General features: G+C 37.7%; 2 protein-coding genes across 17 annotated transcripts in view; one reads left to right on the top strand and one right to left on the bottom strand.

Moving 5' to 3' along the window:
- Nucleotides 1–19,571, bottom strand: part of LOC107224149 (protein FAM102B) — a 51,064-nt gene extending 31,493 nt beyond the window's left edge. Inside the window, exons 1-2 of one of the 8 annotated variants that reach the window (XM_046735366.1) lie at nucleotides 19,071–19,571; nucleotides 15,270–16,181 (exon numbers count right to left, since the gene is read on the bottom strand). In XM_046735366.1, coding sequence (XP_046591322.1) covers nucleotides 15,270–15,415 — 146 coding nt within the window. In that variant the 5' untranslated portion in view covers nucleotides 15,416–16,181; nucleotides 19,071–19,571. Of the gene's footprint in view, nucleotides 1–9,600; nucleotides 9,811–15,269; nucleotides 16,182–16,919; nucleotides 17,009–19,070 lie in introns of those variants that run through there. The other 7 variants (XM_046735362.1, XM_046735363.1, XM_046735365.1 and 4 more) reach the window with 7 other exon arrangements.
- LOC107224174 (rab GTPase-activating protein 1) overlaps nucleotides 1–26,875 on the top strand; it is a 39,521-nt gene that overhangs the window by 3,870 nt on the left and 8,776 nt on the right. For 2 of the 9 annotated variants that reach the window (XM_046735354.1, XM_015664150.2), the window contains exons 1-11: nucleotides 20,228–20,634; nucleotides 21,121–21,296; nucleotides 23,403–23,580; nucleotides 23,693–23,891; nucleotides 24,431–24,614; nucleotides 24,772–25,137; nucleotides 25,273–25,548; nucleotides 25,677–25,845; nucleotides 26,022–26,263; nucleotides 26,348–26,536; nucleotides 26,631–26,756. In XM_046735354.1, coding sequence (XP_046591310.1) covers nucleotides 21,129–21,296; nucleotides 23,403–23,580; nucleotides 23,693–23,891; nucleotides 24,431–24,614; nucleotides 24,772–25,137; nucleotides 25,273–25,548; nucleotides 25,677–25,845; nucleotides 26,022–26,263; nucleotides 26,348–26,536; nucleotides 26,631–26,756 — 2,097 coding nt within the window. In that variant the 5' untranslated portion in view covers nucleotides 20,228–20,634; nucleotides 21,121–21,128. Of the gene's footprint in view, nucleotides 1–18,887; nucleotides 19,053–20,226; nucleotides 20,635–20,718; nucleotides 20,899–21,120; nucleotides 21,297–23,402; nucleotides 23,581–23,692; nucleotides 23,892–24,430; nucleotides 24,615–24,771; nucleotides 25,138–25,272; nucleotides 25,549–25,676; nucleotides 25,846–26,021; nucleotides 26,264–26,347; nucleotides 26,537–26,630; nucleotides 26,757–26,875 lie in introns of those variants that run through there. The other 7 variants (XM_046735359.1, XM_046735360.1, XM_015664141.2 and 4 more) reach the window with 7 other exon arrangements.

The raw sequence follows: 26,875 nt of genomic DNA, 5'->3' as shown, positions 1-26,875 counted from the left end.
TAATCGAATTTTATTACCACTATAAACGTGAACTGAATATATAATTGCCGTGCACGTATACGCGTAACGTGAATAAGGCACGTGTGCCGACATATTTTATTTTTTAATATCACAAACTAGGCTTGGCCGTAGGATAAAAATTGAAAAGTTAACGCATTGTGCTATTCTGTATGCGTTATATCGATATCGAGTTTCTACAAGTCCTGCGTAAAGAAAATAATTATGAAACGTTTGATGTTGTTCATGAAAATTTGATTTATTATCTTTCGATTTATGTTACGTACGAAGCAGGTTATATTAATCGATAAATGTAGTCACGGCTAATTAAATTCTGCATAGCTAATGGCGTATGATGGATATGATAAATAATGTATGCGCGGTGCAAAAATTATACTGAAAAAATACCCGTACGAGTGATATTCGATCCACAACGGTGCAGGATAAAAAAACAAGCTGTTGAAAAGTTCCTTCTTACATTAGTGGAATCGTGACTGTATTTCAACTTGTTAAAATTGTGCATCCAAAACATTCTCGGTATTTCATTCTTGATTTAAGTTTCACGGAAAGGAAAAATTCGCAGTATCAATTCGCTTGGGAAACTTATTTATTCTCATCGATTTTGCGGATATTATTTTATTTCGGGTACTGATGCAATTTCTGTTGAGCATATGGAAAATAGAAACTGGCAACGAAGAGTCATCAGTGAAATCGGACAGGATTGTAAAACTAGTAGATCTTTTTCTACACACAATTTTGCTAGCGTTGTTCGCCTATAGACAAATTGGAGATAACTGACAGGCGAGAAAAAAAAATTAGACTAAATAAAAGTTTCGCATCTCAAAAATTGCTCACGTCTCCCAAAAAATTCGCAATTAAAGACAATTTTTTAAAAGAATAATTATAAAAATTGTGCTGAATCGTGCTAACTTGTTTTCAAAAAGTGGTGGGCCAACTTACCACACGCCAAATAATGGCATAAAAAAAATCCGGAAAAAACACGGTTATCCGATAAGAGATCAATTGAATTTGTGCATAGATACTCGTCAGGAAAAATACACCGATAAATAGAATTTATACATTCAAGCCGTGGAGAAGCCGCGGCACAGAGAAGCTCTAATTTTTATTGAATTTCAAACTGAGTGATTACCGATCGATCAAATCACGCCTAGAGTGCTTTTACGTATAAACGCAGTGTACGTTCTCATAACATTCAAGTTGGCATCGGAGTAAGTAATCATTAGCACACGAAAAAAAAAAAAAAAAAAATAAAACAAAAAGGGAGAAATAGTAAATAACGATTAGTAACGAATGAGAACCTGTAGTTAGATTTTCTTTTCTCCCAGCACAAACTGCAAGCAGGTATAATCTAACTATCAACGCTACTCCGTTTGTTATTCGCAATGCATCTTATAATTTAAATATCTTTATAATATCGTTATTCGTGTATTCGACAAATTTCAATTCTTAAGACGAATATTTTATTACATTATATACATATATTCCTACAAGTATATCATTTTACGTTATCGACCGGGACAATAAATCACGACGACACTTATATTATAAGATAAACTGCGAAACGTTTCACACTAAATTCATCATTTATCGTTTTGGCAATTAATATGCACAACAATAAGCGGTATCAACACCGCGGAGTATAATTGTTGGCGCAACATTCGGATGACTAACAAAACAAACAAACAATCAACAGCTCCGAGACCAATGCCAGGGCTTTTGACCCAGACGATAGAGACATTGTTACGTCAAGGTCGTCTACAAATCATTAACATCGAGAATTAGCGTACTTAGATTGTTATATTATTTATATTCGGTGCTACAACGTACAGCTTCTCCCACTTCGATCAGCGAGCATTCGAATCACCAACTGCAGCCAATAATAATTCACAGGCATCCACGAAATATACCAAACTACGTCGCACAGTAATCAATTTGTCAAATTGATTTTGTACAAGTAAAAATTCGTCCGAATAAGCGGCCTCAAGTTGAAAGGATAACAACGCGTTCGGACGATCATTCGGATGACGTTATTTAGTACGTAGTGTGTATCACAGGATGATCGAAGTGGATCTAAAATAGCACAAGTCGAGTCAGTGACGTAATATTTGGATGGCTCCGCTATGATGAGGAATCAGGTATAGGTGTGGTATAGGCATTCGGGAAGAAGTTTAGCCGGAGCTGATATATCGGGTTGTTTTCGAGTAAAAATACGTCGAGTAAAAAATACATATACATATATAACATATGTATATATATACATATATATGCAATGACTGCATCGAATCATTTGAGATGCGACAAGAGATAGTCAAGTATGTGGATTTGATTTCGATACAACGACATCGATAATATATTATCGATAAAACTTGATGGACAAGAAATCTTTTATACCCATGATAATACCTACGATTTTTCCAACGAATGCCGCGCACAGAGAGGGAATTGAGAGAAGAGAAATCTTGCGGCCTCTGAAACGCCGCTGCCGTTGCCGCTCGACGAAACGACAATACATATAATGTATAAAATATATCCTCCAGATGCCGCGATCCTGATTACGCAGGGTTACGTAACGAGAATCGGTTGACCAACGATCGACGGACATGGACGGCAAAGCGGCGTGGCAGGTATCGTGAAATTTCGATAGCGGAGAACAGCTGAGGCAATGACCGTAACAAACGAGCGGTATTTTCGTCGGTCGTTATATTTCGTTCTCCTCGTCTCATCGCGAGTATAACTTGCACCACCTCTCATCGTCGGTGTGAAACGCAACGGCGAGTAAACTTGGCGAAATGAAAGGCAACGCCTTGTGCGATCTTCGGCAGTGAGAATCTGCCGACATCTTGCAAAGAAACTAATATATAAGGCTTTTGCCTCATCGGTCGATCATCGTTTCGAATGCAAATTTTGCCGTTTTTTGTTGTTGTTGTTTTTATAAGATCGTATTAAATTCTTTCGAAATTTTAATTTTTATGAATGTTGTACATTTCGATACGGGAGAGAGAGGGAGAGAGAGAGAGACAGAGATAGAAGAAGAAAGAGAAAACAACGTTTACGCACGTAATTCCTGAGAGTTCAACATTAAAATAACGTGTAACAAGTCATCACGGTCAGATTTCACATTATTGAGTAAAATATTAGCGATCCGTATCAATTATTTGAATGATTTGATGAAATTCACAAATTCATTATTCTTCGAGAATTCGAGTCCCGCGGGATAAAACCTTGAATTCGATGTGACCAAAAGTTCGCGAAATGTATAATAATACGAAAACTAATAATTTCGATTAGCATTTGTCTAAAAAAAAAAACCAAATATTCATATGTGTTCAAATTTCCAAAGCAAGATTGAATAACAGTTATACACAGGTTTGTCATCGATTAAAATCAATAACTTAAAGCTACTTTAAAAGTCGGTCAAAATGATTCTATAACGAATTTGCTGTGAAAGAAAGCATCGTCAATATCGCGCAAAAATGAATTCCAGATACCGGTTGTTATACGGAGAAGAAATAAACTATTTCTGCATGCTGACTTAGTGCGATTCATCTACGAGTATATTTAAAGAATAAGTAGATACATGACGGCAAGAAACGTAATGCGGATAAAACTTAGGAAAAAACCAGAATAAAATTACGATAAAAATAATCTCAACGAACGAACGCTCCATGCAAGAGAAAAAATTTCACGAAGAATTTCGTTTGGGAATTGTTACGGGAATAAAAATTCAAGGGCAGAGACTCAAAGACGCGTCCTCGCACTTAGAGACAATAACAGCGTGCATGCCACATTTTTATTACAAAGCCGGCTACGTGTGAAAGTTTCTTTGTTAAATTATAACAGAGACAATTTTACTCCTTTCATACTCTGTCGCTCCATGTACCTAGACGAAAGACAAGCACTCTTTGCGACTTGCATGCAAACTGAGTCAGGTTTTTTCATCAATCTTTGTTCTCATTATTCTACGAGAAGAAGACGACTAAATGCTGCCGGCAATTTTCTTCAACCAAGGAGTTACTCGGCAAAGTTGAAAAAAAAAAATAGAGTCTAAGTAAAAATAATTCGCAAAATTTATACCACGTACTTTTTGAATACTAAAATTTTTTAATGAAAACTATTTATTTCAATTTGCGAATAAAAATCATTTAATTTACAGTATTAACCCCAGTTCCATGATTCATTTGATTCCGCTCTCAATTGCCGTCAAGTTTTCTTTTCACTCTTCGAGCCTTACACTGTGGAGGCATACTTTCACATCACGTAGTAAGTTTATAATTAACAACTCAACGATCGCACGTATAGCTTTGATGCGCGACGCTGTTCGAGATGCATACGTACTTTTAATTGTAAACGAGATAATATTAATTGGTGTACACAAAGCTGCGCTGTTTTATCGATAATTTAACATCATTATCCAGCCACTTGTCACATCGATGTTCAAGTAACTAGACGAATAATCGACGCATGTTCCAGATGCGGATGTGCGGGGCAACACGAGAATCATCAGGCGTAATATACGGCGTATAAGTATATATATATATATATATATACACGTGTATAGTAGACTAAACGTTTGTAGTAGCAAACCGCAAATACATGCATAGTTGCAAATTCTACGAAGAAATTAATTCAGACTGTTATCCACTTTGCGAACTATTATATATATTTACATGTCACCGCAGCACGTGCCGTGTCGTTTTTAAAAACGCCAGTTAACCTCGACGCAGTGTTTTTTAATCAACACTCTTCCATATGCACGATGTAGCTAATGCAGTAGCAGAGATAGCTACACTATCGCGTTTTGCTGCTGGGGCGTGGACGAAAAACTTGACGTTGAAGGAAGAAAGAAGTTAAAAAGAAACGTAACGTTAAAAATATTGTATCGAAATTTATTTGATCGTTAGAAAGATGATTGCACTGTGTACGCGTACGCACGAAAGCTTCTACGATTCGAAGGTTATATAGCTTAATGATCCTGAATGAAAAAAGTTTTAAAATTACATTGATTACGTGATGTCTTTTGGTAGAGATTGAAGTGGGCGTCGATGCGAGGATGAAAAACACGGTAAAATTAAAGAGACAAAACGAGAAAGTCATCGTCTACCGAGGCCTGACATTGAAACAAACAGTCATTTCGCATTATTAAACCAGCCCCGAGCCAGTCAGATATTCTTTAAAATGAATTAGAAGCAACATATTTATACACGATATGTACGTAGCTCTGAGCGATGGCCACTAATTGTAAGCTAAAAATAATATAATCGATGCGTCGATTAATCGAGAGAAACAAAAAATCGAACACGACTCAACTGAATCGGTATAAATTAATCGATTAACCGATTTTTTCGCATTTCCTTGAAACGGTAGACTGGGAACGAAAATTTCGTAAATTTCAGTATGTAGTCTTAATAGCGGAAAATTATTTTGATAATTCACGATTTCATTAAAAAAATTTTTTCAATTTCAGGTAAAAATATTCATTTATCTTTCACTTATTCTATCAAACAGGTACTTAGTAAATGAGAATTTAATAATAATTGATACTTTAATCACACAAATTGATATTGTGTTGCGGCGTTCGTGGGAGTAAAAAAGAAAAACCGATTGCGAGAAAGAATAATCGATTATACTCGATTAATCGGTAAAGAATAATCGATTGTTTTTGGTCATTTGGTCATCAGCCCAGCTCATGCAGCTGCAGGCGTGGACGTTAATTCGAATAAAAAGTAGGAATTGCCGCGAACGAAACGGTCGTCGGTATTGTTCAGAGTATAAAGCTGAATTGTGGAAACGTCAGTGTAAGTTGAGCTGCTCGCGGTTTATTGGTCGCGCAATTAAAGAGTGCGACAACTCCGAACGAGTGTCGCGTCGTGTCCGTCCATCAAAACTGTCGACGTTTCCTTGAACCTCGGTGAGGTCAATTCTCAACGAAACGTTTAGAAGATTGATGGAGAAGTTTCTGCCTCGCGGAAAGTCATCGGCACGCTCGCGGACAAAATCGCGAAGATTGAGAGAACGGGGAGAAAAAAAAGTATCGAGTAACTTGTCTGTCCGATAATTCATATCGCGATATCGTAAAGCTTTTCATCGGAAGCGATGATGAATTCGTTGCGATAAGGAAGAGAGAGAAGGAAAAACTCGAGGCACAAAGTAAAAAGTATTATCTTTCCTTTGTAGTACATTTACGATTATTATCGTTGTCTTGACAGACTATAACAATAATTACATGTAATCTCTTACAATCGAATGCGGGGGTTAATCGCCTTGCCTTGTAACTAAAGTTTGCACCCGATTGATTCTCCGATACGTAGGTATTACAGTATCTCTTCAAACTATTACCACCCAACAGACTCGTTCTTTTTCAATACCCAATCAACCGCTTTGCAGATAACCTTTCATATACTTCGCTCCAGGTGAAGGCTTGCAACAATACCGTGTGTTATAAAACTACGTCATCATTGCCGCGTAATGCGCCAGCTTCGGGAATCACTCGATTTTAAGAGTTCAAACCGAGTTGTGCAAAGTTACGGACTGTTGAATCTGTTCCATCATTACTGCAGGCTTGCTTTAAATGTGGGAAGCTGCGAAATTCCACAGAATTGAATAATCCAGATTTCTATGATGAAATACCGGGTAATTTTCCCTGATAACTTGGAACGATTGCGTCAGGATGAACTCTGTTGATACCTCGCGTCAAACGTACAATAAGCTTGAAATTGTGGCGTTATCCGCACATGGACTGTTTACGCCCAGCGTCCCTCCCGACAAATTTTCACTCTTGTGAACGAAAAAGTATATCCATGACACGTGCGAAAAGTACAGTTAATCTATTAACGACGTGGTGGTGGTCCATAGTCCACCACGTGTCTGCGGTTAGCGGTGTAATAATATACGATACGGTGCTGTTGCTGTTGGTGCTGCTACACGTGTGGAAGCACAAGGCGGCGCACGCACTGTATAATTCAGGAAGTGCCCATATACCTATCACGCTGTGCCGTTTTAAAACAACCCAGGAGTAACGGCGCACATTTCCCTCTCTTGCAACGAGGCTGTAGCGTTCGAAAATTAAGGTGGTGCGAGACAAAACTTCCAAGTACATACGTACGATGATTTTCTGTCAATTCATATACATCGTTTATACCTGTACAAGTTTCACTGCACCGTATAAGGGTTGATAATCGAATAGACCGGAAGCGCTTGAATGTATAAGGAGACGAAAAGAACTCTCTTTTAACTTTTTCTATCAGAGGAAGTGAATTTTTAGAAGAAAAATTGCTTTACGAATTTCACCATCAGGTTCGTACTCCAAAGGCAAACGAAAAGTGAATAAGTTAGGCTGAATGCACAACGAACATGTTATTTGATTATGTACCGGTACGTTTTTCATCAGCACGGGGATGCTGATGATAATTAATATTCAATTCCCGGGGCGAGTTTGCGAGTATCATTCGTGAAGAGCCAGTGCTGTATTTTCCTCTAATTAAAGATCTTTCAAAAAACACATTGAAAGCAAATAATTGTGGTCAATTGTGGTAAATTGGTACAAAGTATCGTTCCATAAACTGTTTAAAATTCGGTTTTAACTTGGCGGGTGAAGTTGTCCGCAGCTTGTAATTGCACGTGGGCTAATCGTAAGACGTACACGATTGTTTTCAACTATATGCAGCTGCCGAATGCCGATTCAAAGGTCTGCCGACAGACAGTTAAAACAGACAAGGTGTCACTGTAAAGTAAAAGAGGTAAACAGAGTTCTCTATTTCTTCACCCTCCGTTCGTTTCATCCCCTCCAAGGATTAGAAGTTACAGTTTATTTAACCACCAGCTCCCGTAGCAACACGCTTCGTTTAAATTTTGCCACTGTCCCCGTACATGGCACGCGTTTGCAGTCTGACCACGAAAGGCCCAGAATTTGAACCTGCGCGCGAGATGGAGAATAATCAGCTTTGTCTTCCTCCTCCGTCGTCGTCTCCACTATGTTTCTGAAATGCCATGAATATTCATTCAAATTTCCCACAATGTATACCCGGCATGACCTTCCATCGAGCAGCCAAGAGAGGCGAGAGATTATACTGTAGGCATACCGGGTGATGAAGGATCTTGACGAATTAAGGTACAGGGCATTCCAGCCGAATTCTCGACAAGCCTGAATGCCGGTTAAGAGAGATTTCGGACTTTAGAGTTCCGCAGTGAAATTGAGCCCCCCTGTGTGAAACAACAACTTGTCTCGAGTTAAGTTGTTGCACAGAGGGGCTCAATTCGGAAAATCGTATTTCACACTTACTGCTTCTCGTTATCAAAAGTCATAGAGCTTCGAAGTTTCCGAAGTGATGGGGTTTGTGGTCAAAGATTACGGTGGATAAAATGCTCGAGAAAAAGTCAAACGATAATACTATACGACAAATCAAATACTGATAACTGTTCAATACGGTAATCAAAAAAAAAAAAATCAGAACGGTCATCTGCTCATAGTCAGTTGAATCAACCTCCGCAACAACAAGAACACGGATAGCAGAGTATTTGGTTATCGGTACGAGAAGCTCGACATCGACAACCGTGCAACACGATGATACCACAACCGGTACAAAAACGATTCACGTTTTTCCAAGTAACCATGGGTCTGCGATAGTTTTATTCCTCTCTACGCCGAATGATCGAGCTGCGAGGACTCCGACCCGATCAGGCATCTCGATGTCGCCGAAGGTTCGATGATCCTGGAAGAACACACGAGGACCTTGACACAGGTCCGAGGATTCCAGCAGCTTCGCAGGCCGTGAACCGCACGGACTTCCCTTCCTTCGAGTAGTTGAGCAAGTCCAATCCAGTCCATGGTTACTTGAAAAGACGCGAGTGGCGTTTTGTACCGTCGACAGCGGTGTCTTAAGCTGGTCGACAATTACATCACATTTAATAAATTCCTCTAGTCGTTGGTTCCGGTCGAGACGGTTGTTCCGCACGTCCAAGCAAGGTTGACATCAAAAATCAGCCAGCAGTAGTGGGCGGGATTCCAGAGTTCGGCAGACCTGGTCCTCTCCGTGTTAATTCGTCAAATAATTCATGTTGATCGATCTCATAATCTACGTTAAATATTTACCACTGATATCTTCAATATTGGACACGTTGTACCAATAAACAACACATGAGTCATGCACATCCATTTGCTATTATTTATTTTTGACACGTCCGTATGATTAGACCAAACAAAACATACAATTTTGTATCTTTTAAAGGCAACACATGTTAGAGATATCATCTTTAATCTCTTTCTCGAGCATCGCGTCGTCAAAGTCTACTTAATTTTTTTTAACAATTTTAAAAGCTCCTCGTACAACTCAACGCAACTTCTAGAAATAATTTTTTCTTTCTTTCTTGCTTTTTTTTTACCACACCGTCATTATCAACCACTTCCGAATTAAATCGAAAATTGACTGTCCTAGTTGTAAAAAAAAAGACAAATTTGAAAAAATACAAAAATAATTTCGTCTCCGACTTCGAACAGCGATAATGCGAATAATCTCGCGGCACCGCGTGGTTTTTGAATAGTTATGGTGAAATGCCCGGTATGGAGGCCGAGCATGACAGCCTTACCTTGCCACCTGGTCGTCCTTGGGATCAATGAGCTATTTACTTGAAAAGCAATGAGACTCTGCGGGATATTCTCCCGCAGTGGCAGTACGTGTATCCATTACATGCTGCTGCTGTTGTTTTTGCAAATGCGTGTAATTTGGAGCGCAAGACGCGTTTGGTAACAGTCGGAACTTGAACGAACTCGTAATGAAAACGGCAAAACGATGCGCATCATTTACGCGATACGTCGTCTGGTACCGCGACTAAATTAACAACAGTCTGCCATCTGGTAAAACTCGTCGACATTATAGTACCGTGCGTCACGCTATGCAATTCCGTTCAATCAGAAAAAAAAACAAAAAAAAAAAAAAAAACAAATAAGAAATAAAAATCATTCACCACTAATCAGCTGACCGGCTCTACATCGCAAGCGTTTTATTCACGTATCTAGACATCGTCTAGGTCGTATACGCGTGTGTAAAGCGTTGGTCATGTAGGGTGTGAACTTCGATGTGCTCGCAAATAAACTTTTCTTTCAGTAATGTTCACTAATAGGTCTCCAATGGTTTACTATTTTCATGTTTGATGTTTTTTTTTTTTGTTTTTTTTATTCAATCGAAACACGAAACGAGTTTCTTTTCCAAATGAAATTTTATGTCCCAATGACTAGCGACGCAAGTGACAAGAGAGACGAAACGATTAACGAACACTGCTAGAGCGTGAAAGAGTATTGAGTTTGAAAGAAATGGACAAAAATTTCGAGGAAAAAATCATTTCGACAGGGATATTAATGCAATAATAAGCGCATGTTGCATAACGATCGTCATCTCATTGTCAGCGGAGCGTCAGTAATGTGAATATAGTGGACCCCTCATCTGACAAGTCTAACTAATATGAAGCCAAATCAGGCGTTTCCTCATCATCATATGTGAAGTGGTGTCAGATCCTCCGTTCGGACAGCATCGCTTCGTCGTGCAGGGACAACGCAGACAGGACATTGTTCATTACAACTCGTACAACAACTATGCTTTTTAATGTTTTTTAATGCTCTCTTATAACAACGACCGGTCCTTTTTATTATAGGTTTGACTTTCACCCCCGGGGCGTTGAGAATTATTGTACATATATATGTACTTCACACCGCCCTCCTCCTCCTCCTCTTCCGCCTCCTCCTCTACGTCCTCTGCAATATTAAAGACAATTGCAAACGCGCCAAGTCTTGGCTTTGATAGGATCGAGTTGCAAAAAAATTATGAAACCAAAATACTTCTACCGCCGCTGCATTCAGCGTCCAAGTTTGTCCCAAAGCGTCGGGCATCGGTCGGTGCAGACTGCCAATAAATTGCTCATTACTATACATCGGTTCAGGTACAAGTAGATACGGTACCTCGTATCAAGCAGACTGTCTCGTTCGACGCCGACGAATACGACGTAGATACAAGATTTACCAACTTTATGGACAGTGGTTTAAATTTAGTAAACGGAAGTGAGTTGTAATACTCTACAGGCATTCGCAAGTTATTAAACGTGTGGAATTCAGATACCTCAGCAGCCGCACCAACGTGGTCTTTGAACGATGAACACACGGTATTACTACAACCTTTTGGCCCAACGCCAAGCTCGAACGATAAACGAAGAGACTACGTCATCAGCCGGGCTTTAGACCTTTCATTTTTCCTTCTCGTCGCCATTTTTTTTTTTTTTTGGTTCTGGTTTTTCTTCGGTAAGGCTTATGACAATATTTCCCCGAAGGCGAGAGAGTACGCAAGGAAAATAGACGGAAAAGCGTTAATGCTTCCGAGTTTTCTATATTAAAATCCGACTGCAGCGTGTTTAATTTTTTTTAGTATCCGTTTTCCTCTATCTCTAAAAATCGCATGAGTAAAAAATCGGGTCTCGACACTTCCGAACCCGCAATACGCAAGAAGTTCACCCCGTAAACTTGGCTCGGCGTCGCCACGCGCCTCGTTTACCAATTCGTTTGTCGTGTCGTTGATAGCGGAATTCAAACGCTGCTCTACCAACCTTCTCTCTCTCTCTCTCTTTCGTGTTGACTGATTAGCAAACAAAATAAACGCCGTATCAAATTTCTACCGCCGCGTCATGCATTTCAGCAGCAGTATCGGTTTTTTTTTTTTTTTTTTGTACCTATAACGCATCGATAGCATATTATGGCAAAATCTGTATAGGTTCTCTTGATCGATAAATAGATTGGCTGTATTAAAAACATGGTAATTAACTCAATCAGCAGCGCCGAATTACTACGTACACCCTCACCTCCATCCCCCCCCCCCCCTCTCTCTCTCTTTCTCTCTCTTCCTCCCACTCTCGCAGTCAAATCCTAAATCAATGACTGCGTAATTCGCCTGCGGCATGATTTGGAGCTAAATAATTACTCATACGATCTGTGAACAGATACTCGGGATTTCGAAACACAAATCTGAATTAAATTAATGATGAATAATCAATTGTCGGTTTCGAAGAGTGTGAGACAAATTCATGTTTCGTATTATTATATCATGGGATCTAGTACGAAAAAAATGACTCTGAACCAATAAGAGGAAACACTTAATAAATCCAAGAATGGGCTAACTTCCGAAACAATCGGACACTGCATATATATTAGCACGTACATTGTATACATCAACTATTGACATAACGACTTTAATCCGGTTTGCATCAACCAAGATACGTAATAATATTTATAACTATCACCGTAATAAGTACATCAGAAGATTTATGAATCCAGCATATGTGCAGGTATATGTCGCGTTATGACTTGAGGTACCAGCTATGGTCAGTTTCAACAATTGCTACGTGTATAAATATGTCCGGAAAGCTCTGGTTAGGAAGCCAGTACGTTCAACATTTTAATGGCGCATGCATAAACGAATCGCGTTATATAATACGCGTGAAAAAAACTCTGTACTTTGTATTAATGACGACGGAGAAATTTCGACGCTATAAATTACGGCTTATGAATACACGGACCCTATATTTTACATTATTATTGCATAACTTGCGCAAATTCATACGCGGACGGAAATGTGGCAGTTGTATACCCGAAGTAAAAGCAGGAAGGAAAAAATTTCTTCGAATAAAATAGAATTGACAGAATATTGCGAATTTTATGCGATACAATGATACGCGGAAATCTTCATGGCCGTGTTTCATAACTTTGTGATATCATAAAGTTGAGTAATTTGATTCAATCAACCATCATACAAATATACACATCGCGTGTATGTTTCAAACATTTTTACAATCTATACATTACAGGAAGCAACGTTTACAGAAAGTATATAACGCATAGTCTCGCCGAAATTTAGAAAATTCATCACGTCGTAGATTAATAATATTTGTAACGTGCAGATTCGGGAAGGGAGAAATACGTGGTGATTAGGGACGATTTGAGAAATAGATCAGAAAATTTATGACATTGTTGAAAAGATGATGACGACAAAAAATTTACGCACACGCGGAAAGTTCAGAGTACAATTATTGATTCCGTCACAATAAGCTCTCGTCTTCGTATGACGCGGTCGTAGGCAAGGAAATAAACGTGTACTTGCAGGAAGAGTGTGGTTTTACGAATACTGGATATTAAACTTTGCATACATTCAAAACGCACATATTTGTACACCGCAAACCTAAAACGGGTATATTCGAAATAATCACTGCTGGCTTACAATTAATCACCTTCGTTAATAAGTAAACATTTAAATTGGGACATAAATTTATCAAAGAAAAGTATGTGGCAATTATTTAAAAAAGACTATCGCAGTCGAATTAAAACTCTTCTCTACACTCGCAACGAAACGCATTCAAAATTGATCGGCGTTGATCGATATAACAATTCGCAAGGAATAATAATCCAGTCTGTGGTTACCAAAAAAAAAAAAAACGTGGATCGCGTTTTCCACCGTTTACAACAGTGGTAGAGATTCGATTAGGCTCGTCTATGATTAATTAATTTTGTTAAATCTTTGTTGTGAGCAATTCCCGTCGATACAATTGTTCTTCAGGCCAGAGATCCACGTCACTCCAAGTAAGAGTGACACCAAAAGCTAAGGCAGTTGAAGGTAATATTCATTCAAAAGCTTGCTTCAGGAATATCGACTCTCTCCGTGCTGAATCATTATCAAATGATTCATGTTGATCGATATCATCATAGATATTATTGACTTATCATTGACGTCTCTTATGATACCAGGCTTCTTGTACCAACAAACAACGACACTCATTTTCGCCCATCTCTCGCTGTTTATTCAGGACCAAGTCAACCGTGGCAAACTGGTGGTGAGGGTAAATTAAGCTTTTCTTTCCTTCTAGCGCTGCGTTATTATCGATGACAAATCTTTGTCCATCAATATTTATCACCATGTAATTTGATTTTGCGAATTCTCTTGGTCTATCGAAATTTCAGTATTTAAATACGCATCAAACTCTGACGAAATTTTTCACTCATCGTAGATCTATTATGCAAACTCTCTCGGCAAGAAGTCGAGGAACTTTTGAGTTTCTTGCTTAATGTCCTTAGCAATTCGCGCTAAATTTCAACCGGAAACAGTTGGCCGGTATGATTCGTCTAGTACCGATAAAAAACCTTATAGCGCATGCATACTTGGCTGTTTTTTCCTTTGAGATACCCTCGTGTATGGTACGTGAGAAATAAATTACGGCAGTTATCATACATACATTTGGTTCGCCTTGAACTGGTATAACCGTCATTTGCAAAACTATTCTCTAATAATGAAATGAACCTTTTTTTTTTGTTTGATAAGCGATATATGACAAGATTGAAGTTCGTAACGTTAATGCGACGGTAAATTTTCAAGAAAAAATCGTTATCTCGTAACTTTAGGATTGTCGGAAATTCAGTAATCCCACTTAAAGCGAAACGTACTCATATTACGGAGACTAAACTCTCGACATTAAGATCGTTTTAAAATTGTAAATCAATGGTTTTTCTTTCGATGCTCTGTTACATTAACCCTACTAACTTCGATCTTGTGATGTACGAGCGTCGTCCACACCGCGAAAAAGGCTTTCATAAAGCGGTAATGCGATCGCATCTATAGATACGTAACTGCTAACGACAAGGAAGCCACTTTGTACTTAAATTTTAAATGATTATGCTCCCCCGGAGGACTACGAGAAATATTTTTTTCTACGATGAACCGATGATAAAACCGCGATATTGCTACATCAAAAAATAACTTATTTCGGAACTCCCGACAGCTTTCGAAAAATACTTTCGTTGTGTCGTGAGATACGATGAAACCGATTAAACGTCAACGCGACTGTTTCACATACCTAATAACACTAATTTGTACGCAGCATAATTCGGTAGTTAAATAGTTATTACGTTATACGGTCAAATGGAGCGCCGATACAGAGAAATAACTAATTCATATCAAGTGTTACGTTGTAAATTCTGTATGTATTACACAATTATTCATACAGATCGTGGTAATAATCATTCGAAATGAAATAGGAAAGTATGAAAAAAAAAAGACACCAAAACTGAAGCATTGCCTGATGTGAAAGCATAATAATAACAATAATAACAGCAACGATAATAATGCAATCGAGAATGCAGAAGCGCACGTCGCGGGAGAAGCTGGATTATTTTCAAGGTGGTACATTAAAATTAAATTACGTATAATATAGGGAAATTATTTTCTTACCTAGTGGAATGATTGACGAATGAACCACCGTCGAGAAGACGAAGCTTTGCGAAAAGAACCGCGCTGACAAAGGGGACTGCGGTCAGTTCTTCCAAGCCCACTTCAACGGAGAATTTATACTTTTTCTTTTTCATCATGAAGGCCATGTCACTCCTCACTGGACACCTTACTTTGACGGTACTTCTCGGCGCACGATATTTCTCCAAGATGTTTTTTTTTTCTTTTTTCTCTTCTACTTCTACTTCTTCCTCTCAACTCAACTTAACCGTTTTCTTTTCCTCAAGATAAGCTCACTTATACTCGTATAGTTTACGCGCGGTAGATTAATGAATAGTGATTCCAAAAAATTTTCATACATAAACTGTTTTACGATAAATTTATTATTGTCAAGTTATCGATTTTTAATTTTCAGCTTCTAACTACGTGTATATACATATATGTATAGTTATCGTTTCGTTTACACGTATCGATCGAACATCGAACATCCTCCGAATATTATTATAATAATTATTATTATTGTTGTTATTGTTGCTGTCGTTCCTTTAAGTATATAAATACCAATATATACTATTCGCGATTCATTTCCACGATGATAAAATATTTTGATTATTAATAACACCCAATTGATTAGATATGTTGAATGTTTATAATTGAAAAGAGAGTCTAGGAAAACAAAAGTAGTTTATTTTTACGCGAACACAGGCTCAGGTCCTACAGTTTACGCTTCGTATCAATTTCTTGGTAAACATAGTTCGCAAGATTCAAGCGCGGAAACATTTATTAGTTGCGTAAGGTGAAACGTGATTTTTATAAGACCCAGGAGGCTAGCTACTCTTGATTCGTAGCAGCAACTCTTCTCCTCGACTACGGTCGTCTGGTATACTCCTTTAACGTCATGTTTTGCTGCAAGCGCTGGAAAAGAAAAACAATTTTTCAACGTTTAAGACACACGAGTCTTGCCACAGTAGCATATAAGTGGAAGAATAATAATAAACGCAAAAGTAATAACTCAATTATTGAAAGTGCGCGCTGCTGCAATATGGTGGTAAAAATTAAATCTGTATCACTTCGTCTCACCTCACAATCGTATAGGCTTACTACACATTTTCAGTCCGAGGTCGAATGACGCACAATTTCAACTTCACTATTATGTGAAAAAGTCTCCAAACGAAACCTGAGTTACAACACGAATTGATAGACTCGTACAGTTCTGAAGAAGATGCGCGGCAGGAAATCAAAACCGTTTCTAAAGAGTCCATTTCCAAGTTTACTTTAGTTTGATTTACTGGCCCAAAGTTAATAAAACTAACCTAAACCGTATCCAAGATCTTCTATATTTCAAATTTAACGCAGGATGTAATAATAAGGGACAGGAAATGTAGTATCAAATATTTTTTCGTTTTTTAATGCGTTAATTTGATAACGCATAATTACCACAAGAGTTATCATCATCCAGGATGACGCCGCCGCAATGCTATACGTGTAACGATAATTTGTTGCGAATTGCAAAGCTGATAATATGAAAATAGGTGCGAGTGAATATACCCGCCAAAAGTAAAATTTGCAAAGCGAACCGTCTACTTTTGATATCCAAGTGACACAAAGTTACACACGGAATGGCAACAAAGTTTGAAAATAATTATAACATACCTACAGTCAATTGGAGAGGCATAATTGGTGTCGACGAATTTAGAGAGGAAATAAAGATTGAGTAGATGAGGCTATTTAGCGAGTGTCTATACGGCAAAGCTGGTTATACTGTTGTTATACTGCTGAAATATTATTATTATTAGAGTAATTTCTACCGCATACGAAAGTAGCAGCATACACATTGCACGTGAATATCGTGGGCATAAACGGCGATTCATTAAACATTTTGCCGTATCGTAATACTATTTCGCAACATGTTTTGCCGCAGTTTTACTCCAAAATACACGTGTTGTTAGGTTGAGAAATTCCGCGAGGTGATCGTTCGAAAGTAGTAACGATGTGAAATATATGTTGTGAAACTCCTCGACGTTCGAGCCTTCAGTCGATATTTTCCCAAAAAACAACTAATTTTGTAGTCACGATGAATAAAGATTTGGTAGTCTGGAAATTTATTAAATTTACATTCGCGATAATAGACGAATCGTCAATCGCGAGCTCGGCTTGGTGCTTGCAAACAAAAAAAAGACAAAAAAAAAAGAATGCAACATTTAATTAACCTTTGATTTCTACGAACGAATCCGCATGACTAATAACAGAATAAAACCGACAGACGGCTTAGCGTCTGATTATCTGGTATTGAGACTTTTCAAAGCCGGTAAATCAGATAAGATAAGAACGTCCGTCTCTGAATTTGCTAAAAGTTAAAGGTAAACAATGTCTATACAATTCACCCCGAGGAATTGGACAAACCATGGAGAGTGTAATTGATATCTGTTATAAATCAAGCAGTGTGTCATCACCGTGATCCCCGTTTGAATCTTCGTCGGTTAAAAATTAAGATTGAATAATTGCATCGGTTATACTCTTTCGGCATTAAAAGTTTCGTATTTATGAGAGTTCAACGCGTTGTCAATCAATCAAATTTAAAAGAAATGAAGAAGAAATCTAGAAAGCGTTGAAAATTTCTGAACGATGATATTTTTACACCGGTCAATATATATATATATATAACACATTACCAGATGATTGACAATCAACTCTCGATCACAGAGAGGTGCAAATGATTTACCGTTATTATTAAACAAATATACACGGATGGGTCGTCTCTCTTTCGCATCAAATGAAATCAAAAGACGAAGAAAAGATCGTGTACACATCTATCCGATGTAACTTGTAAGGTTTCGGAATGTTTGCGCCGGAGTTTGGAGAAAAATCAGGTCAGGAATTATTGACTAACTATGTATTTAGAATAAACGCGTTCGGTCTGCAGTATGTTTCGTGTTTTCTATTTTTCATCGTCGGTTGTTTAACTTCTATTTCTCACATATCAGTTTAAGACCATCCAGTCAACGCTACTTATAAGCTATCGCGTGTAGCGCGTGGCGACGAATCGTAAGTTGACCGTGAATATGTACCTACACAAGATTTGTTTTCATCACAAAAGCAGCAAGTACTCGTCATAATTTTCACCGTCGTCGCATCTCGTGCATATACGGGGCTAATTCGAGGTACGCGTAATTTGCGATATTACACTTACGTATTATTACGCGAATAAATAAGAACGCGTAACTGGGATGATAAAAAGTCTGACTGAAAAATGATAGTGCGTGCAGTGCAGGCGAATAATAAACGCTGTCGTGTTATGTAAATCGTGCGGCTGGGGATGCGGGGAACACGGAAATACTGGATACATGAGAGAACGTGCAAGTTGAAGCGGGAAATCGCCTGCCGACGAAAGCACAAAACGTTTAAATAAGAATTATACAATTTCACGGACGAGTTCGGCCGCGGAGGAGATAAACGCTCGTCAATGATTGGCTGTATCGGGGATGCGAAAATGATGTTGGCGGAACAAGGACCTCATGATATTGCACAGTTAAGTAAGCAGAGAGAGGGAGAGGAATTATGGATGCATTTCCAGACGATTCCGTTACATACTTATCATTGGCGAGCGCAGCTCGGGGGTTTTGTATTCAAATAAACGATCTATTAGAACCTACCGCCGCGCTGCGTTATCTATACATGGCGTGTTGCACGTTACGTATGAAATTGAACTGCACGCTGTTAATCAAAACAACGCGGAGGAACAGCTGTCCCTTGACGGATGGTGGACCGTCGCATTGTGCTACATATGTATGTATGGATACTTACGTAAAAGTCCTTCGTGTTCCTCGATAATTTATAACCTCTGTGGAGATATAGCGATGATGTTCGAAATCAGAGATAATACGCGTGCCCTTAGAGGCGAAGGAATCGAGGCAAATTTGTTTATTACACGGTGGATCAAACACAGCGAGAATGAAAGACCGCGTCTTGCTGGGTAGGTGCGAATTTACTTTATAACATGAAATATTGACAAATCCTCGCGATGCCTGACTTCGAGTCGGAAATCCAGGAGTAGTCCCTCAAATCTTCCTACCGTTTTATTATCTCGGCCGTAAATCCCGTTGTGCACTTTATTCACCTGAGGTCAGCCGATCTCACACGCGATCACACGCCGCATTATCACGGTATTACTGACAACGTTCGACGGTAATTAACAACGGCGAATCTTTCTACCGTATATATTTCACTGCCACCGTCAAACCTAGCTAGCTAGATCGGACAGAACGGAGGCCGTCTGTGAACTGAGGCGCCGTCAGCGATGGCCACTCGCCTACCGCAGAGCCTCGAGCGGATTTTCGACGAACTTCACGCGAATCTCGCTCGCCGTCGATATCTCTAAGCCGCTTTCAACATGGATTCCGTCGACCGTCAAATGTTTTCTGATCATTACTGATCCTCACTTCAGGGTATGACGATTGAGGAATGATAATGTATGACGATAATCATTCTCGATGGAAAGACTTTTTTTTAGCTATAAAACCAGGCGACCGCAAGTGATACGCTGCTATTGCCCGAACATATAAAACTATTTCGTTCTTTTTCGTTGGTTTGTTACAGAATTTCGAATTACATGAAAAATCATAAATTGTCATCGAAACGCGCGTGCGATTCTTGCATATATTTTCGAATAATTTACCACGATTTCTCGGACTTGGCAATTTTGCAGGCATTCGTACATCGGAACTGCCGAAAGTGAAACGATGTCTGAATTAATTAGTTACGGTTTGTTGAAAGAGACCATCGGTCAACACTCAGGAATATTTGACAGTAAAAAATGGTTGTTTCTAATGAATATGGAACTTTTTGCTTGCGTGTTCGATCGTCTTGCAGATTTGGGAAAAGTGATTTTAAATTCGCAACAAACTAAAGCAGTCATGTTGATCTCCTCAGACTTCCGGCGCAGCCCGAGGCACGCATAAACGGCATAGACCATAGACAGACGGAATGGCGAGACACGGCCATTTCTGTCATTTCTGATTGTTTTTGTTTTTATTTTTGTTTTTTTTTCGTTTGCTATAAGAAACATGTAATAAGTTGACAGTCAAAAATACGTACAGAGAAATAACAAACCCATCATAGGTGATACAAGTATGCATAAAACGAAAGCAGCAACAGTGTACGCACAAACAAGCGTGTGTTTCCATCTAGCGATGAATTGATCTTCGAGTTATTTGTCGGGCTTTTGGATACAAACTTTTGATATTTCTATACGCACTCAGAGATTCACACAATTGAAACTCGGTGACTGTTATTAACACGGAATTAAAACCGTGGTTCATCATGAGTATCAAATGATCTGACCTACCTGCAGCACTTGCAAATAAATTAGGTAAGTTCTCGTCGGTCGTTTCGAATCTTCTCCCGAACTGTCAATGTTTTGTTATTGACATTGTGGTTACACTTGTAATCTTATCCACGACGTTACCGCCGATCTATCGAATTGTCAACAAATATTTTTTTTAAACCTGTGACTTCGTTTCACAATATCAATTATGACTGACTGAATCGTTTATCTGATTGTGAATAATGCCTTCCTTACGTTTTATGTCATGTGCCATGTTACATGAATTTTCCAATTGTCAACATGGATAAGGTAAAATTCTTCATCACCTGTAGGCTACGCGTCAATCCCATTTGTCTTTATTTCTACCAGCAACACATTGACATACATAAAAATCCCCTCAGAGAACATTCGATTTTCATCCTACATGGTGAAATTGTTTTATGTTTTGACGTCTCTGCCTCAATTGCTCGTGATTAAAGGCGTTACTAACAGGGCGAAAAATTCTCTAATTATTTTTAACACCTTACTTAGGTATAGTTATGGAGGATAGTACGAGCGTCAAGTCTATGGAATCAGTAACAACAAGTGATGAGTACGAATTTGTTAACGAGAAGGGTGTAAATAAACAGCAGCAAATTTTAGAGCCACCAACTCTCAATATTGCTAATAACGGAAACTTGGAGGATCTGCAAAATAATCTCAGAGAGGCAAGTGGAACAAATTGTTTCAAAAAGTGTCTTCTTGAAATAGAAGTTAGATTACTGTATCGCTAGTACTATTGCTGCAGCTTTGAATCGTATTAGAATATGTGTACTGATGACAGAGCATTGCAATTGAAAGCTTCTTTTTGCCATGCAGAAACCAAAAAACTACCAAGAGATGCCGTTTGTTTTTGAGGATTCCTTATTTATTTGTCTAAAGTTACGATCGATCATCGTTGATTTAAAATTCAACTTGCTACTAATACTAATATATTGTTTCACTGTAGGAATTTCTTTCGATCAACCTTGATCGATTAAAACTTCAAACTCAATATAATTTATTATACTCCAAAATAAGAGATTTTATCGTTATGCTATTGGGCTTAATTTGATGTTTTAATCAAATTTAATTCTTAATATGATTCGTGGAAATTTTTACTTTCTCATACCACAGAGTCAATTTCTAGTTGGCAATATTTTACATTTATACATGGCAAAAATAACATTCGTGACATTAGACACATGAGTGATGTGAAACGTAACGATGTGGAGCAACAAAATTGGGATTACAGCAGATAATTAGTAACAAAAGAGCACTGAAGACCTGTATAGATTTCGATTAGTTCTGCCAAAGTGGTTGTGTCAGCTTTATATATGTTGATCCGTGAGCCACTGGCAATGATCTTGTATTATCCTTACATTCATTTTCCCCTACGAGCTTTTTGAATTTCTTTGTATTGTTTTAGTATATAAAAGTATTTTGAAAATATTTTTATTGCCAATCGTTAAAAATTGATTCAATCTTCAAATCATGAATTGGTACATTTTGGTTTGGAAAATCTGAAATTAATAAGCGATTCCAAAATTAGATCTGTGCGACAACTCGGAATTACCCGTTAGTTTAACCTAAGGCCAAGACTAAATACCTGCAGTAGAAAAATAACCTAATATGTAGGAGTAACTAAGCTAAACCTTACTTAAGTGTTTTTATCAATTTCTGAAATTGTGACATTTTATATTCGTGATGCCGATCAATTTTTGCCAGCAGAAAAACTTGATTAAATGGTTCTAGGAGGAAAATATTTGACACCGTCATTTCCACTTTCTCCTGAAAAAAAAAGTAGTACAAATATTGTTTTTAAGCTGTAATTGTATTATTGATCATTGGCATGTAGCCATTTGGGTTAAGCACATCAAATGGGCCATTCCACATCACATTACAATTATTTTTTTAAAGCAGCTATAAAACACGAAAGATGCAATAAGATAAATCATATGTGACGTTACCTTGTGAAATAAATAGGAAATAAAGTTGATAGTTCTGCAATTTGCAGTGAATTTTAAATTATTTGTAATTTCATTTCCATTCTGGTAATCTATGGAGACATGTAATAATTGAGCAGTTGCTTTATTTTGTCATATCAATCATAAAATTGCGAAATTTTTTTTACAAATATTACGCAGCACTGAAAAAACCTGAGAAATGATACTGTGCAAGATATGCGCATATTATGAATTATTGATAACAAATGTTTCATGGGTATACGTTATATCGTTGTCAGTATTGTAATTAGTAAGAAAATTATCTGTGGGAGATACCCTCAGTCTTTTCACGTAGAGATGACTCAAGGAAACAACAAGCTGTCTCTCTAGCTTAACCACATGTGCGACTGTAGTTAGTTTCGTAAACTTCATCATCCATTGTTATTCTGTATTTCTGTCTGACATTACACCTTTTTATTGACATGTTTATTTTCTCATTTTAAAACCACACTTATAACGTATTTCATACTCATTGCATACCATGTACTTCTAAGTATTGAATATCATTCACTGAATTGTAATATATCTCTGCAAAATGTGTCTCAAAATTAACCTGACTTAAGTGCCTCACATTAACAAAGGCAAAGTGTACGTTTTTCATCAACTGCGAAATGGTTGCCCTTTTGAAATTTGTAAAATCGACATATCGACGGGCCACACCTACTCATACTGTAAATTGCTGTTCTTACTATCAGAATACTTAAGTGAAGTGGAAAATTTTTCTAACACTGAGATTCAAATCTGGGGTATTTAAGTTCTTTCAGAAAAGTATTTTCAATGTGATTACAGCTGCTCACCGAAGACTCTAAAATGGAAAATGAAATTGAAGTGAGGGCTATAACAGCTGAACAACAGAATGATGATAAAATACGATATGTTGGTCACAGTAAATTCTACGAAGCAACTCCAAATATGGTAACTTCAGAAAAACAGGATCCAATGAAACCAGATGATTATGTAGAAGAAGGTAAATTCAAATCAATTATCCTTGTCACTTTATTAGTATTTTTTGGTCGTTGGATTCAAGAAAGTGATTTATGTTAGTGGATCGGCAAGTGGTGATAATCATTCTCTTATAGAAATATTTTCAGCATCACACGTCCAACAGGAGTGCACTATTTTTAATGGCGTTACATACCTGGGTGCTGCCGCGATAAATGCACCTAAATCTGAAGCTGAAATCCAGCGCAATATGGGAATATTGTATGCTGAACAGGCACCAAATTTGGGAATAAAAGTATCTGTATCTATACCTAGTTGTTCACAAGGCAGTGTTGTGTAAGTTATCAATCTAAATACCTTGGAGCGGTAACTTCAGGCTTCACAGTCCGACTCTTGTCCCCCTAAATTATTCTGTTATTTTATTTTATTTGTATTGCTGTAAAGAACTCATAGTTGAAAGTTAGTTCCGTCCAAATGTATTTTAGAGAACGCTGTTTTCCATTACAATCATTAATCTTAATCAGTTCGTAAGGTTTTCCTAATTCATTTTACTTATTTGATTTTTACAATAATATTGCTGAAAGATTCTTGAACCACTTAAAACTCTGCAAATCAAAGTTTGTAGTGGAATTATATTCGCAATTATAATAATTGCCAAGTGATACATGTCATTAAATCATTCAACTCATTCTCACTTTTGTACTCTTACATGTGACGTTTCGTGGGTACATAAATGTGATTAGCATATGCTTTTATTAAAGGTGCAGAAATTTCGATACACTAACACTCTCCATTTTCCATTAAATCGAAAACAACTGTGAAGTTTGCAACTGGTTCCATAGCTTGTTTAAATATGGGAAATTTTTTTGTAATAGCTTATACGATGCTACAAATCAGCAAGCGATGGCACACTACGAAGTCCAGCGTATACTATTTTATGCACGTGGCGAAGCTACTGGAATATGCGCAGCATGTTTTGCTTTTACATGGTCACATGGGGATACCTTAGAATCAGCTATTTTCCAGTGCCATGTATTTCGCTGTGACATACCAGAAGCAGTAGGTTTGATTATTATGATACTTTGTGTAAATGGTATAATTGTCCTAACAAAGATGTGAACAGATATCTACAAATGTGTATGGTCAATTTTTATTTATTGTTCATAATTTGCTGCATTTATATTACTTAGTCACTTGGAATGAATTTATTGTGCAGGTAGGTCAAGTATCTGCGTGTTTTGCCAAAGCCTTTCAAAGAATTCCCCGTTCTATGACAAGTTCGTTGACAAGCAGTGATTTTAATGGATTTAATCCTGGCAATGAAAAAAGCAATTCCCGAGTTTTTATCTTCGAAGTTACAATGGAGGTAAAAGAAGAAGATGGAAAAGGCGGATTTAGTACAGTTCCAAAGGACAGGAATTGTTTTAAATTCAGATGCAATGTTGCCAAGCAAGTTTTTTTGAGCATTCAGCAAGTATCGAGCAAAGAAGGAGGTGTAACTCTGGAAATTGAAAGGTGTTTTGGAGTACTAGTCAGTCCTGGGCGAAATGTAAAGCACAGCGACATGCGTCTTCTGGAGATGGTAAAATAAAATAGAACTATGAACGGATTTATGTGTTGTAATGTGCAAATTGTAAGCTTCTGTACATGCATAATTTTCACAGTTAATGACCAACAGTATTTGTAATCGTCTAACGTTTTTCAAATTTAATCACAGCAGGTCAACCCAAGTCCAATGGGTCAGGATAAACAATGCTACAATATCTGTGGTCTTTGGGATCCGGCTGATCCAGCTTTAGAAAGTTTGAATGTTGAAATACCTAAGGAGGGTGAAATTTTCATGACAGTTGCGGTAGATCTTGTTATTCGTGGGATAAGAGAACCAGTACGGTTCTTAATCGAAACACCCGTAAAAATTTTTCCTCAGAATGAAAGATTTTGGTACTTTAACAAACGCCATTTGGTTCAACAGTTTTACCTTAACTCAAAAGAGGTGAACTATAACTGATATTAAATGAATATACACTGCACCTAAGAGCACCCTTTCTTTTTGTACTCTTGTACTTATTTATGCTTAAACTATGTTTTATGTGAATCAATATCTAATTATGCTTACTCTAGATTATACCTGGAGATGGATCAGAAGTGCATTACGAAGTTCAAAGTATAGAAACGTCTGGAGAGTTGGACCGAAATCGATTGAACCTCGCTTTGAACCTAGCGTCCTTGATCAGATCACCTTCTATTACGAGCATAGATACATTAACACCTAAGGAAGAATTTGATTCAGGTATCATTTTCTCTTTAGGGTTAAGAAAAATGAATCCTGCAATATGTTTATATAAAGAAACCTTTTGTAAGAATGTGTAACTGCGCTTTTTCATCAGTATATCCCCACCTAATTTTTAATTCTAGTTTGACTTCTAATGTTTTTATATCACTGTGCAATATTATTATCATTCACAGATGGAGATGAACCGATGTTGAGTGGTACGGGTGAGGTTTCGAAAGACTGTTCTGCCGATGAGTTAGCAAATTGGGCAGAAGTTTTAGACACGTGGCAAGTAAATGAACAACGGCCTAAGCTTCTTATAAAACTAACAAAGTTAGGAATTCCTGAAGCACTCAGAGCGCAAGTTTGGCAAAGGTTGAGCAATTGCGATAACTCACAGGAGATGATGGACAAATACCGAATGCTGATCACTAAAGTATGTAAAATGAATTGCCATATGCACAATTATTTGATCAAGGAGAAATGCAGAATATATTCTAATATTTACTTTTCTAAATAGGAAAGCAGCTGCGAGAGTGTTATCTTGAGAGATATAAATAGGACTTTCCCAGCCCACGATTTCTTCAAAGAAACAGGTGGTCTAGGCCAAGACTCACTTTACAGAATAAGTAAGGCTTATGCTGTTTATGATGAAGAAGTTGGTTATTGCCAAGGACTCAGTTTTCTCGTTGCTAGTTTACTGTTACATGTGAGTTACGCTCGGCAAATTACTCAATTCAATTATATTTAATTTGGTATAAGAGTTTCCAAGACTCATAAATATTTTCTTTCAATTTTTGTAGATGCCAGAGGAGCAGGCTTTCTGTGTGTTAGTTAAACTAATGTACGATTATGGCCTTCGCAATTTGTACAAAGATAGATTCGACAATCTTCACATGCGGTTTTACCAGTTGAATCGTCTCATGGAGGTAACATTTTTATCGCATCATTTAGATTAGTTGATACAACAGATTTAATTCTAATTGAAATTCCATGATGGAAAATCATTGTGAAATCTTAAAAATTGATGATTATTGTCAAGACGTTG

Source organism: Neodiprion lecontei, chromosome 3 (genome assembly GCF_021901455.1).
Source record: "Neodiprion lecontei isolate iyNeoLeco1 chromosome 3, iyNeoLeco1.1, whole genome shotgun sequence".
Lineage (NCBI taxonomy): Eukaryota > Metazoa > Arthropoda > Insecta > Hymenoptera > Diprionidae > Neodiprion > Neodiprion lecontei.
Note: the sequence above shows the minus strand (reverse complement) of the source record. Positions and strands in the feature narration are given on the sequence as shown.